Here is a 13,105-nt window from a genome sequence, read left to right as displayed (position 1 = left end):
ATTTAGAATGGGCAGTGTGGGTTGTCTTAACAGATCTACACAACAAAGCCTCCGAAACGACAAGATGGCCTTGCAAGGGAGGTGGGGGGGAGGGGTCTACCCTCAATACCATCTGCATTTTAATAATGGATAACCTCATCCCAACCTGAACAGAGTTGGTAGGGTTTGTTTCCGTTGTATCACATGGAAGGCATACATGTGGATGCAGACACACAGCCTTTGAGGGTCTTGTTGTCTCCCTTGCTGCTCCTCCCCCTACCCCAGCAATGGGTTCCTCATCTGTTTTTCCCCCCTGCACTTTGCTGTCCTTCGCTTTAACCTTGTTGGGTGAAGCACATCTCAAAGGACAGATAAAGTAGATTTTCTAACCAGGCACTGCTGACTTTGCAACCTGCCAGGCATTGGGGGGGGGGGGGGGCGGGGGGGGCGGGGGGGCGGCACATAACCAGCTAAATTCAAAGCTCCTAGTCAAGGCGTTGAAAAGATATAGTCAGGCCTGCAAATGCCTTGGAGCAGGAGGGAAGGGAAGGCATTACAAGAGGGAGGGCTGGAAGACAGCTTGTTAGGGATTGTTTCATGCAGCTGGACTGGAAGCAAAAGGAGGGGCTGGATCACACTTAGCCAACATTACAACACAGGAAATAATCTCTAAATATTAGGCTTGGATCCTTTGCCCTTGTAGGGAGTGGAAGTTAAGGACAGGATGGGCACTCTTTCTGGTTTGGAGGAAAAGAAAATATCCCAAGCACAAATCCAAGAAGATACTCCACCTGGAAAAATGTTCTCCTGTGGAGAAGAAGGCCAAGGTGTGGCTTAAGGGCCACAGCATGGAGCTGCTCATCGTGCCCTGCATCACTTGGATGCTGAGGAAATCTCTGGGAACACAGACCTCACCCTGAATCCATCCTGTCCAGGCATTCTTCAGTACATAATGAGCAATGTTTACATGCAAAAAAGGAAGAAAAATTGAAACCATATGGATACTAAGGGCCCACTACAAATGTGGCTCTCTCAACCCGGATCTCATGTGCTGTGCCCAATGGCTAGGAATTGGCAAGCAGGATAGGAAGGCAAGCATCCTGTCTCATCCTTCATCCTGCGCCCCGACCCTCCGCTTTGCTGAAAGGGACACACGAGTCCAAAATGGCAATTTTCAATCAACCTTTTAATGAAAAGTTCATAAAATAACAGTTTCTCATCACTGTACATTAAGACTGCAAATTACTGAATGCTGAGATCATCTTATAATTTCTGTATTATTTTTAAACCCCCCTCCCCATATGACACTTGAGTTGCAGCCACAGCATTCTGCAACTCTGACCTGAATTCAAGCTCTTGAAGGAAATGGAACAGAACATTGCAACAGGAATGTCAGCCATGCTTGAGGAAACATCTGGGACTCTTGGTTGGACAGAGAGTTAAGGCTTAAAAAGGAGAGAGGCGGGAAGCATATCCTCGTTCTTCCAGCTGAACTTTAATGTTTTAAAAAATGTAATAACCCAAAGGATCTCCCCTCCTTGAAGAGGAAAATAAATGCGCAATTTCACAGTCAGAACTGGGTTCATGCAATTACTGCCAACACCTTGAGATTGGTCAAATTATAGATAATTACAAAATCTATCTATAATCTGGGAGTAAAAGCAAACCCTACAAACTGCCTAAACCCTTTCTTGACACCAAGAGTTAGCTATGCTATTCCTGCATGAATGGAGAAACGCCGGCCAATGCATCCATACCACAATGTCCAATGCTGTTTGGCCTGGCGGGGAGGGCACAGAGAAAGAAAAGAGTATCACCAGGGGGAAAAAGAGGTTCCCGTTCTCCAAGTCCTTTCCAAGAACTCTGACAGTTTAAAAAAAAAAAGAGAAAAAAGTATTGCAACATCCACTGGAGGTACAAGTGAGGTAGAAAAGGGGATTCGTCCCCATAACACATGAAGCTACGTGCTCAGAGAAAGGGAGCTGGCCCCAGTGTAGGCAGTTCCTTCCAGAGACTAGTAGCCCCTTCCTTTCCAGGAGAAGGGATTTGGTTTTGGAGGCTGTTCCCAAATTTGAGAAAGAAGCCATGATGGCAAGCAGGGGCCCCAAGGCAGGCCCAGAGAAAGGTTGGTCTCAGGGTGACAGAAGTGAGGCAGCGACACAAGATCAGCTTGTGTTGCACCATCAAATCAAGAGATTTGGTGGCAATGTAAACTAGCAGAGGAATATGAAAAGGCTCTTTGGCCTCATTTTGAAGTCCTATATACATTTTTAAAAAATCCCTGCGGTAAACAGTTCATAATGCAATGTAAGTGTCCCTCTTGGGGGGACAAGGCTTCCTGGACAGACAGACATACAAGAGTTGGCATAAACATTCCCTTCATTTCCATGGCTTGGTAGTTTTATTGCTTCAAGGCCCACAAACAAGATGAGCTCTGAAAATCATGGGCCAAGAGCCGATGTTCTGGGAAGATGTTTGGGACATGACCCGGACGGCCCTTGTAAAAGAGGGAAGAATGGCCTCCGGAGAAGCACAGAGAGAGGGGACATTTCCCAGCTGGCCCTTTCTCCCTTCCTGCCAATGAAAGATGTGTCTGGAATCCTGTACAGAAAGAACAGTCATGGACAACCCAGAGCAGGAAGAGGGCAGACTGGGGAGACAATGAACCTCACCCATTGCTTCCCTGATCCCCATCCATCTTCTAGATGGGGCCTTCAAGGAGGACAACCTTCGCTGTCCTATATATCTCTGTGCCTAATGGACTCTAATGTCCAAGGTGGAACCGTGACTTCAATGTTTGCTCATCTGTAAGCAGCCACATTTCCAGGTTTTGTTTAGGATTTGGCTTTATTTTGCTCAGATGAGGGGTTGCTTCACACCACACCAAGACCCCTTATGGTCTTTTTAAGCCTTAACAACAAACAGCCACCCAACTTTACTTAGGCAGGCCGATATGTGGTGTAGCACTCTCACTGTAGTGCGTTATGGGGGAAACAACATAAAGCCAGATACAACACCTGAGCACATGGATTGGATGGGAAACCCAACAAGATCAGCTCAATGGCTAGTGCACTGTAAGAAGTTGATTTTTTTCCTCACTAGTCTCTAAAGAGCCCCATCTAACTCAAAATATTTGACCATTATTGCTTACACTGTAAACACTGAGAAGGCTAAGAAAACGGTAGGAACAGGATGGGAGGCATTCGGACTTTTCCCCAATTGACACACCTAAAAGAGCCTCTACCTGCTTGCTCTCTCCTCCAGTTTTGCCACAGTCTCATGTAAAAACCAAACACGAAAAGAAAATCTTCCACCGGATCTCAGTTTTCCCTTTTTTTAGAGAATGTCCCGAGGCATTTTCCTTGTCCAAGTCTGACATTCCTGTGTTTTTCAGAACAGAAGTGACATGGTAAAAAAGAAAAATACTGCTAACCCAGACTTTGACCTGCACCGCTCAAAATCAGTGCTTTTTTCCACTTGCTCACACGCACGTGCACACACGCACATATATACACACACATACAAACATATGAGAGGGAAAGAAGACAAGAAATTGTATAAGAGTGACACCGTAATTGGAAACATTTAAATACAGCAAAACAAATTTGTCTTCTATGCAAAAAAAGCTACAAAAGTCCAGTCTTTGTATTGTCTTCACAGGTTATGGTTTATGGCTATGCAGAGAGTCTCTGAGATTCTTTTTTTTTAAGTTTTAAAACTTTTTTAAACACTTTTTTGAAATCATGTAGCGAAGACCCTGCGGACACAACTTTTTTCCTCTTTGCAAATGCTCTGAGTTTTTCTTTCTTTCTTCTCCTTGCAAAACTGTGCATACAGAATCTTGAGAAATAAATACATTCATTACTGCACATACATATTGATACAAAAAACAACACTGTCAAATAGTGTTTGCACCATCTTTGTTAAGATATTCAAGACCAGGCAAAATTAATAGGTTTGTTTTCCATCAGCTCTGCCCCAAATCTTCTCACCCCATGGATTTTACATTAGAGAAAGAGGCTTTGGCATTAAAAAGAAAAGTAGAATATAAACGGCACAAAATTCAATGAGAGCTGTTGCTTTGGGAGTTCTGTATAATTTTGGAGAGCAAGCGCTTCAGAAATTATAGACCGACTTCAGTCATCATTCTAACTTTTTATCTAAACAATGCAAAACCTGGCATGTCATTTCTTACACAGAAATACTTTGCATGTCTGTTGGGTTCTTCCCTTTAGAAAAATAATAATATGCAAGGAATGCTTCCACACATATGGACTACACACCTGAGATCCAGCCAACCCAGGTCACAGTCTGACCAAGTCACTGGAGGAGAAGAGTTTCTACAATGGAAGGCGAGCAAGGGCTCTCAATGGCCTTCAACCTCAATGGCCTTCTGTTGTGCCTTGGGTTGTCCAAACCCCCATGGCCCACAAAGCCTTGCAAGGGAGAAAATGGGTGCCAGACTGTGATCTGGGCCGGGCAGATGTCCCATTTCAGGGATCTGAAATGTAAAAGTCCCACCAAGAAAAGTCCCACTGGAGTGTGTGTCCATCCCCCATGGGTCAATGGGAGACAGAACCTAACCAATTGACTATAGGAACCGATGCCCCCAAACCCATGCCTGATCTTGGTTAGGTTAGGAAGCCCTTTAGTAGCTGTGGGAAGTTCAGAGTGGCACAGAGAACCTTTCTGAGACTTGTGCCCAAAATAAAGCTACTTCTCAGAAGCTCTTTGGTGCAAATGTTGTGTGGTGGCTCCTGGGTCACCTCTGGCTGGCTTTATTTTTGGCAATCCCCCCATTGGCAGGGGGCTAGAAAGGACAGTCTGGGTGTCACAGCCTGTGTTAAGTGCCCACCTCTTCCCTTCTAAAGAAGACTTCCAGTTGATTTATCCACCATCTGTCTCTTTCACTAGTCCTCCCTGATGTCTGGATGAAATATCCATCTCCTTTCTGCATTCTACTGTCTCTCACTCTCCTGACCACCTCTTTCTTTGACACCATATATAACAGACCCTAAAGAGGCACCATTCCTTCTAGCACAATGGTATCTTAGCAAACGGAAGTCCATTCTTCAAAAGGCTATGATGTAACCCAGTGGTGTTCAATCTTTGGTCTTCCAGTTGTTTTGGACATCAGCTTCCAGAATTCCTTCAGTATTGGATAAGCTGGCCAGGGCTTCTTACAGTGGAGTTCCAAACACCTGGAGAACCAAAGGTTGGACACCACTGCTCTAGATGGAGGCCTTGAATCACAGGGCATCCACTGACTTGGTGAGAATAATAGAATGAATGGGTGCTCTGGGCCTTCCATATGCTGTTGGATTATATGTTGCCAATCATCCTTGACTAGTGGACATGCCAACTGGGCTTGTTGAAACCTACCATCCAGAGAGCCACAGGTTGTTCACTGCTGCTGATACTGAATGCATGCTCAACGTATGTTAGAAGATAGATAACTTCCTATAGAATTAGTGAGGTGTTTTCCGTTTCCAATTAACTACACAGCGGTTGGTCATAGCCCTTTTTTAAAAACCGCTAAACCAATGGAAAAAGCATCAATTAATTTTGACTGGCCCCTAAGATCTGTTGAGGTCTGTAACTGTAAAAGTTTATGTAAACAATGAGATAAATATATTAATTATTATTTTTTCTGAGCCAAGTGAGGTTCCATGCTCATTCAAAATGTGCTTTGGTTTAAAAAATAGTTTTGTGAATTTGGGTATGAGCTATCTTTTTTAATACAACTTTCCCCCTACTTTACTCTTTATTCTTCTTCTCCTGTTACTCCGAAAACATTCTGGATCTAAACTGTCTAAAACATAGAGTTAAGCTGCCAGGCCTCTGTAACCTTACATGAAAAAAATTAATCCCCTCAGGAGGCTCTTTTCCTATCTCAAAAACAAAACAAAATAAGAAACAAAAACCAAAACCAAAAATGCAATTCCCTCCCCACCCTAACCCTAGAACTCTTAAAATCTTAAATATGAAACTAGTGTTTTGCTTTCTCATTAAAATACAGAAAATGCTTGATACAATACTATGTCGTACAAATGCAGTTTTGAGTGTCCGGACCCTCTATACATGAGTCCTGAACAGTCCCTGAAGTTTTGAGTATTATTAGGTTTTTCATTATTATTGTCACCATTTGGAAAGAAGTCATTAACTTGGTGTATGGAACACAACTCTACACTATTACGTTCGCAAAGGGAAGGGAGGGGAGGAGAAAAAAAGGAGACACTTTTTTCAGTATTGGTACAATACTCGCGCTGTACACAGACTTTTTGTCGCATTTTTTAAGTGCTGAGGGGAGAAATAAAAAGAAGGAGGGAGCTGCTTTGATGATATATTTTTTAAAAAATGAACAACCTCCCTCCAACAATAGCAGATCCTGAAACTTCCAAGATTCCAAAAACTTCAAACCTTAAGCAACACAAAATCCAAACCAACTCTTAATACCTTCACCCACCCTTCACCACACACAACTATGGGAAGTCTAACACAACTCTGAGGGACTGAAGCATACTTCTTGCACTAGCTACATTTTGGGGGTGGGGTCCTCTTTGGATAACAACTGATGAACATTTACCAAGCAGCAATACACCATGATGGGAACACAACCATGGTTTCCATAGGCTCGGCTTTGCCACCAAGTGAGTGGCTCAATGCTACATATGGCCAGCTCTGGATGCGAATATGTCTCTTTCCTGGCTAAGCTATCATTTGGAATTCATCTGGTATCATGGCTCAGCAGAAGGGCTAATCACGAGCTCTTTAGTTTGGTTGTACTAATGCTTATTGTGGTTAATATCAGCTGGAAAGATCAAAAAAGTATGGAGGTGGGATGTCTTCACAGAACTATGGCATGGAATGAAGACATGTAGATGTAGTTTGGGACCCAGCGGAAGAGCTAGGTAGTGTTCCACTTTTCAGAAAGGGATAAGAAAGTAAGTAGAAAACAAAAGATACCTCCACTCTTGACTTGAGCCCCCAGATTACTGGCTCAGGACTCAGATCTGAAGGCATCTCAAGAGTTAGAAAAGGTCTGAAAAACTGAGCAGGTTGGGGGGCTAGATCAAACCAAACTCTGATGTCCTACTCCAATGGTGTCCAACCTTTGGTCCTCCAGGGGTTTTGGGCTTCATCTCCCAGTATTTCTGACCATTGGACAAGCTGGGCTTCTGGAAGTAGGGGTCCCTAATACCCAGAGGACCAACATTTGGACATCACTAGCCTACACGGTTGATAAACCAACATTTCACACCAGAAATTCTGTGCTGGTAGCCAATGCCGGCAGTTGAGGGTTTCCATCCCCAATTCTACTTTCAGATTAGTGGATGTGGAGTTTTTTATTTTGGCAAACCACATGCCAACCTTACCACAGCAAGGTCCACCAGTGCTCAATGATGGTGGTGATTTCCCCATGATCAAGAAGAAATATAGCCGGTGCAACACTAGAGAGGTGAATGATGTGCGAGCGCAAAAGCTTTGTTTAGTTACTGGTGGTTAAGGACATGGAAGATAGAAATCCACTGCCAGCATGGATTTCCATCTTCACTTTATGGGGATAGTTGAGAACAGTAAAAGATGGGTTCATCTTTGCACTGTGAAACAAAAGGCTGAATCCCCAATAGGGAAAGCTATGTGTACTGTGCATAGAACTCAATGTGAAGGTTGTGTCTTCATTGCTTGAAGCAGATCATGGTTTTAAAAAATAGTGATTTTTTCCCCCAAGAGAGAACATCTTATGACGAAATAAGAGAAAATGGTTTCAGATCAGTGCTCTGAGAGTGGCCCACAAAACCGAGATGGGAAATTAAACTGAAGCACTAGAAGGACAGGGAGGTCAGAAGATGCCCACCTTCATGATAAGTGAGGTATAGTTATGAAGGATTAGGACTTGGGCTGGGAACTGATTCCCTGTAACATGATTAGGCTCAATGTGGTTATACTGTATTCTCTGAATATCTGGAACGGAGTTATATTTCAAAGTGACCCCAAATGGACTATTTCTTAACAGGATTTTTTAAAACAAAAAATATGGGAGGGGGGAATGAAAGCTTATCTTTGTTTTAGTTGAACACACTCACTTTTATTTTTTGGTCTAAACTTAAAGACAAAAAAAAGGTTTTTTCTTTTTCTTTTTTTTAAGAAAAAAAGACATAGGGCTTTGGTGAACCCTACCAATAATAATAATAATAATAATATTAATAATATTAATCATAATAATAATAATAAAAAGAACAATGGTTTTGAGCAAGAAAGGTAAAGAGGAAACAAATATGTAAACCTTACTCAATTGAGAGAGGATCGTTCTAAAGGGACTGCGAAATTTTTACCACCGCACTCCACCCGCGGGGAGCAAAGGGGGGGAGCCATTACTTTTTACGAAAAGGTCACGCCAACGAAGTTGAGGGGCCATAAAATAGCAGGCGATACCCTGTCCTCTCCTCCTAAACCTATAGCAGCTGTTGGCTGTGATGTCTTCTACAGATGCAGTGAGAACTTTCTCTTCCATTTATCCAACTCTTGTGTGCATGCATTAAGATTTCCTTAACAACAATAATGACAACGACGACAACAACAACAATAATAATAAAAAAGAAGAAAACCACACACCCATACCCTCCCCAGAAAGGGAGGATATGAAACACTTTGGTTGGGCTTTCCCCCACATTCTTATTGCACTCTGGATCCTAGTTAAGATATCGCCTGCTACATCTTTATTCTCTTATCCGTTCAGATGTCACCTGCTCACACAGATGTGTCCGGAAAGCAGCGGATTAAGAGACACCATCCCCCTATAGCATCCAGGTTCAATAAACAAGGCTGGAAAGAGCCCAAAAGCTCTTTTTATTTCAAACAAAAAGTTTCCTCATGGATAGAAAAATGGTAATTTGGTGAAAGCCAGAGGCCACTATAGGGCTATTCACTTGGGCCTTTGGCTTATAACCTACCTATTGTCTTTGGCCAAGTTTTGCTTCTATCATCATTTTCGTTGACTTCTTGACGGAAGGACGAGGTGGTAAAAATCCCTTACTTTTTAATTTAGATTCTACTCTGTACACTTACTTACAATGGGGGCAAAAGGGGTTAGGGACAAAACATCACACCTAATATTTCACTAACCATCTTATTGTTCTCATGAATTCAAGAGGTAGCAAAGAGTACGGGCCATCCATACCAGCCCGTCTGTTAGTGAGGGAGAAAAAAAGTGAAAACACTCACGCACCCACGCACTCACGCGTACCCACAAACACACACACACAAAAATTTTTTTTAAGTACCTAAAGGAACTTGTTGCAATTCCAGCCTAAAGCAAACCCACTCCCCACCCGCTCCGTAGTTACGTCACACCTTCCAGTTCCAACAAATACATAAACGTTATCGATGCGTGTGTGTTTTTTCCTCGTAATAACACAAGTACCTCTAAGCAAAGTGTATTCATACAAAACTAGTAAGAAAAAACAAAACAAAACATAAAGATGACCTCTGCTCACTTGAAAGAAATTCCCTGGTGGGGAGGGCATCCAACCCCCATTCAGTCATGGATAAGGCGAAAGAGGTGAAAGGAGAGACAGGGAGGGAAAAAGATGGAAAGGTGGAAAAGAGAAGTGTGTGTGTATTTGGGAAAGAGAGCATATAAATGTCCAAAGATGCTCATGCTTCCCTTCATGGCATGCAACAACTTTTGGTGCTAATTATACTAAAAGCCATGGCCTCGGTCCTGAAGGAGTTACAAATTGGCTGCCCAGTTGTTGTTTTTTTTTGAAAAAAATTGTAAAACACAAAACAAATTGACTTTCAAAAAATGCTGTCAACAAGTAACAACATCCCATCAATAACTTGTTAAAGACAAGCATTGGAAAGTATGTGATGGTTCACAGCTAGGGAGAACAGCCAAAGGTCGTCTGGGGGACAAAAAATGAAAGAAGACCCCTGGTTGTGTTTTCTTATCACAATTCCAAAGTGCTGTGAAAGCCAACCTAGGGAAGAGAAGTAGCCAGGGCCCCTCTTTTTCAGTCACAAGGATCCTGCTCTTGAGCAGTGTTGCCAATGGGAACCAACCCTGGAGGAACCCATCTCTCTACACTTGGGCTCATGGTCCCATAATACTCTAGAGTTGTGGCGTGTCTTGTTATAATTGGACCTGACTGATCAAAAGTGTGGGGCAACCTGTTAAAAAGTAGTGTGGGAACTTAATTATTAGCTACAGTGTTGTTGTTGCGTTTTTTTAATGTGAAAGAAGAGGAACAACCAGGAAGGACAAGAAGGAAGGGAGTTCTGTTTGGTTGAGATCTCCGATGACTGAATGGGGAACAGAATGGACTCCTCTTTTTTGTTTTGTTTTGTTTCTTTTGTTTTAAAGCAGCAAGTCTAGGAAAAAGGTTATGTTTATGGCGGGTGGGCTCTGAGCTCATTGCAGAGTCTTTGGCTTATGTTGGAGAGGTATGCATTCGCAGGTGGCTGATGAGGTTGCGTTGCTGGGTGAACTTCCCGCCGCACAGTTGACATTCGTAGGGTTTTTCCCCTGAGTGGACACGCATATGCTCTGTCAGTCGATACTGCCGGGTAAAGCGCATGCCACACTCCTCGCAAGCAAAGGGCTTGAGGCCCAGGTGGCTGCGCATGTGCCGTGTCATGGTGCCCCGCTGTGTGAACATCTTGCCGCAGATATTGCAAGGGAAAGGCCGCGTCAGCCAGTGAGTCTTCTCATGCTGCCGAAGGGTGGCTGGATCTTTGTAGCTCTTCTCACACACAGAGCACTTAAAGGGGCGGGACTCTGTGGTGTAGGGCTGGTTGGGATTGGACAGATCTTCTGCTTCCTCCTCCTTGTCGTCATATGTCCCTTCATCCTTGATGTAGAGGTCTTCCTCCGTGTGTTTCTCTACATGGGCATTTAGCTGCTCGGAGCTGGGGAAGCCCTTTCCGCAGGGGATGCAGACATAGAGGTTGTCCCCAAAGGCCACTGGCTCATAGCCTTCCTGTCGGTAGACATAGTTGGCGCTGGTATGCCCACCGCTTTCGCTCTCACTCTGCCCACTGTCATCACTGTTCTCCTTGCCATTCTCCACATCTTCTTTGCATGCAAATGGCAGTTCAGACCCATAGGCACCAAGGCCAAGGCTCCGCTCTGCTGATTTGCACAAGGGGCTCACAAGAATACCATTAGGGAGCCCCTCATTCTCCTCGCTGCCTTTGCCACCAGGCTCCTTCCGGTCAAAGGTACTGTCCTTCTTGATCCACTCTTTCTTGCGGGATGAGTGGCGCAGGCTTTTTCGCTGGCTGCCTTCTGGAAGAGACTGGCGGTCTTCACTCAAGTCCATGTCCATGGGCTCGCAGTTGTCAGCAAGGCTTGGGGGAGCTCCGGCGGTGGAATCTTCAAATGGTGAGGCACTGTTGGCTGCAGGGGCTGAGGCAGGTCGGGGGGAACCACGCTGGCTTTCGCTGTGCGGTGTGTCATCCTGGGATGCTGCTGGAGGAAGCGATGGGCTCTTCTTGGACAGGTCGAGGCCAAGTTCTTGGTCCCCACTGCTCCCATTTGCACTGCTGCTGCTTCCATCTCCACCATTCTTACTAATTCCCCTATTGAAGGCATGACAATTCTCTTGGTTGGAGCTGCTGATGAAGACCTCATCATCTGAGATCTTTCCCTTTGGCATCTCCTTAGAGTGAGAGCTCTTCAACCCCTCAGTTGACCCTGAATAACGAGTGATGACTGAAGCAGTGGAAAGTCTCTGGCTACGAGGAGGTCTCCCAACACTGGGGGCACTGCCAGCCCTGCCAGCGAATGACCGCCCATTGCGTTTCAGCTTCTTTCGGCAAAGGGCTGCCAGGTCGGGTAGTTGGAGGTAGCTTGCGGCGGTGAGGAGAGCATTGAAGTTCTGTTCACCAGGCTGGTCGGTCATTAAGAGCTTGCCAGTATAAATAAAGTCCAAAATTTGTCGAAACACAGTAGGGTTGACCATGTCCGTATCTAAGTTGATCAGGTTGTCGTGCAGGACAAGGGATTTGAAATACATGCTGCTGGCAGCCAGGATATTCTTGTGGGCACGAAAGAGGGCATTTTCTACGACAATGATCACATCACAGAGGAAACCTTTGGCTCGTTGCTGGTTTAGCTGCAGCAGCAGTTGTTTGGCATGATTTGGCAGTTCCATCTCCACCTTCTCTTCCTTTCACCGTTCACCTTATCACCTGGGAAAATGGGGAGAAAGTACAAGTTGGTGAGTTCATTTTCCACCTCTGTCAACATCTGCTTCCACATACTGAAAACAGATATGACTGGATACAATTGGAATTCAATTTCCTTAATTATAAATTGTAACTTCATGTTTCCCGTTTCTGCAGCTACTCCACAGATAGCTATACAATAAATCAATTGCATTATGATATTTTTTCATCTGTTAAATGCAATGTCAAGCTAACATCAGATCATATTCTGATATCATGGCCCCAAACTTCTGAAGGTCTAGATCAGCGGTGTCAAACTTGTGGTCCTTGGGGTGTTTTGGACTTTAGCTCTCAAAATTCCTGAACATTGGATGATCTAAGGCAGGGGTCCTCAAACTTTTTAAACAGAGGGCCAGGTCACAGTCCCTCAAACTGTTGGAGGGCTGGATTATAATTTGAAAAAACATGAATGAATTCCTGTGCACACTGCATATATCTTATCTGTTGTGCAAAAAAAAAAACACTTCAAAACAATACAATAATTAAAATGAAGAACAATTTTAACAAATATAAACTTATTTCCAAACCACCCCTGAAATGGTTGGAAAAGGCAGCATTATCAAGCCCTCCAAAGATACAAAACTCAGAGTGCCACAAATCTTGGAACTCCAAAGTTTAAAGGGTCTTACATTTTACAAGCCCTAGAAAGTCGAGGATAATAAAAGATGTTTCAAAGCACACAGAAGTAGATCAGTTAATGCTTTTCAACATAAAACACTACTTCTTTATCTGCACATCTCTTTACAACGCAAGAGAGCAAAAGATGTCATGATACATTAACAAAAAACATCTATATTGATGCCTGCTTCAAGGAAAAAATTGAGTATGGGTGCTGTAATCAACGGCTGCATATAACTAAAAACCTCGTTCTTTATAACCTCGTCCCTTTTTTTCT

At 43.8% G+C, this 13,105-nt stretch overlaps 1 protein-coding gene across 1 annotated transcript in view; it reads right to left on the bottom strand.

Annotated features, from left to right (window-relative positions):
• Positions 1-1,144: 1,144 nt before the first annotated feature.
• The window catches only part of HIC2 (HIC ZBTB transcriptional repressor 2), a 78,922-nt gene continuing 66,961 nt past the window's right edge, over positions 1,145-13,105 (bottom strand). The window contains exon 3 of the mRNA XM_060785931.2: positions 1,145-12,174. Coding sequence (XP_060641914.2) covers positions 10,413-12,137 — 1,725 coding nt within the window. The 5' untranslated portion in view covers positions 12,138-12,174 and the 3' untranslated portion in view covers positions 1,145-10,412. The remainder of the gene's footprint in view (positions 12,175-13,105) is intronic.

This window comes from Anolis sagrei, chromosome X (genome assembly GCF_037176765.1).
Source record: "Anolis sagrei isolate rAnoSag1 chromosome X, rAnoSag1.mat, whole genome shotgun sequence".
NCBI classification, from domain to species: domain Eukaryota; kingdom Metazoa; phylum Chordata; class Lepidosauria; order Squamata; family Dactyloidae; genus Anolis; species Anolis sagrei.
This window is presented reverse-complemented; position numbering and strand designations above follow the sequence as displayed.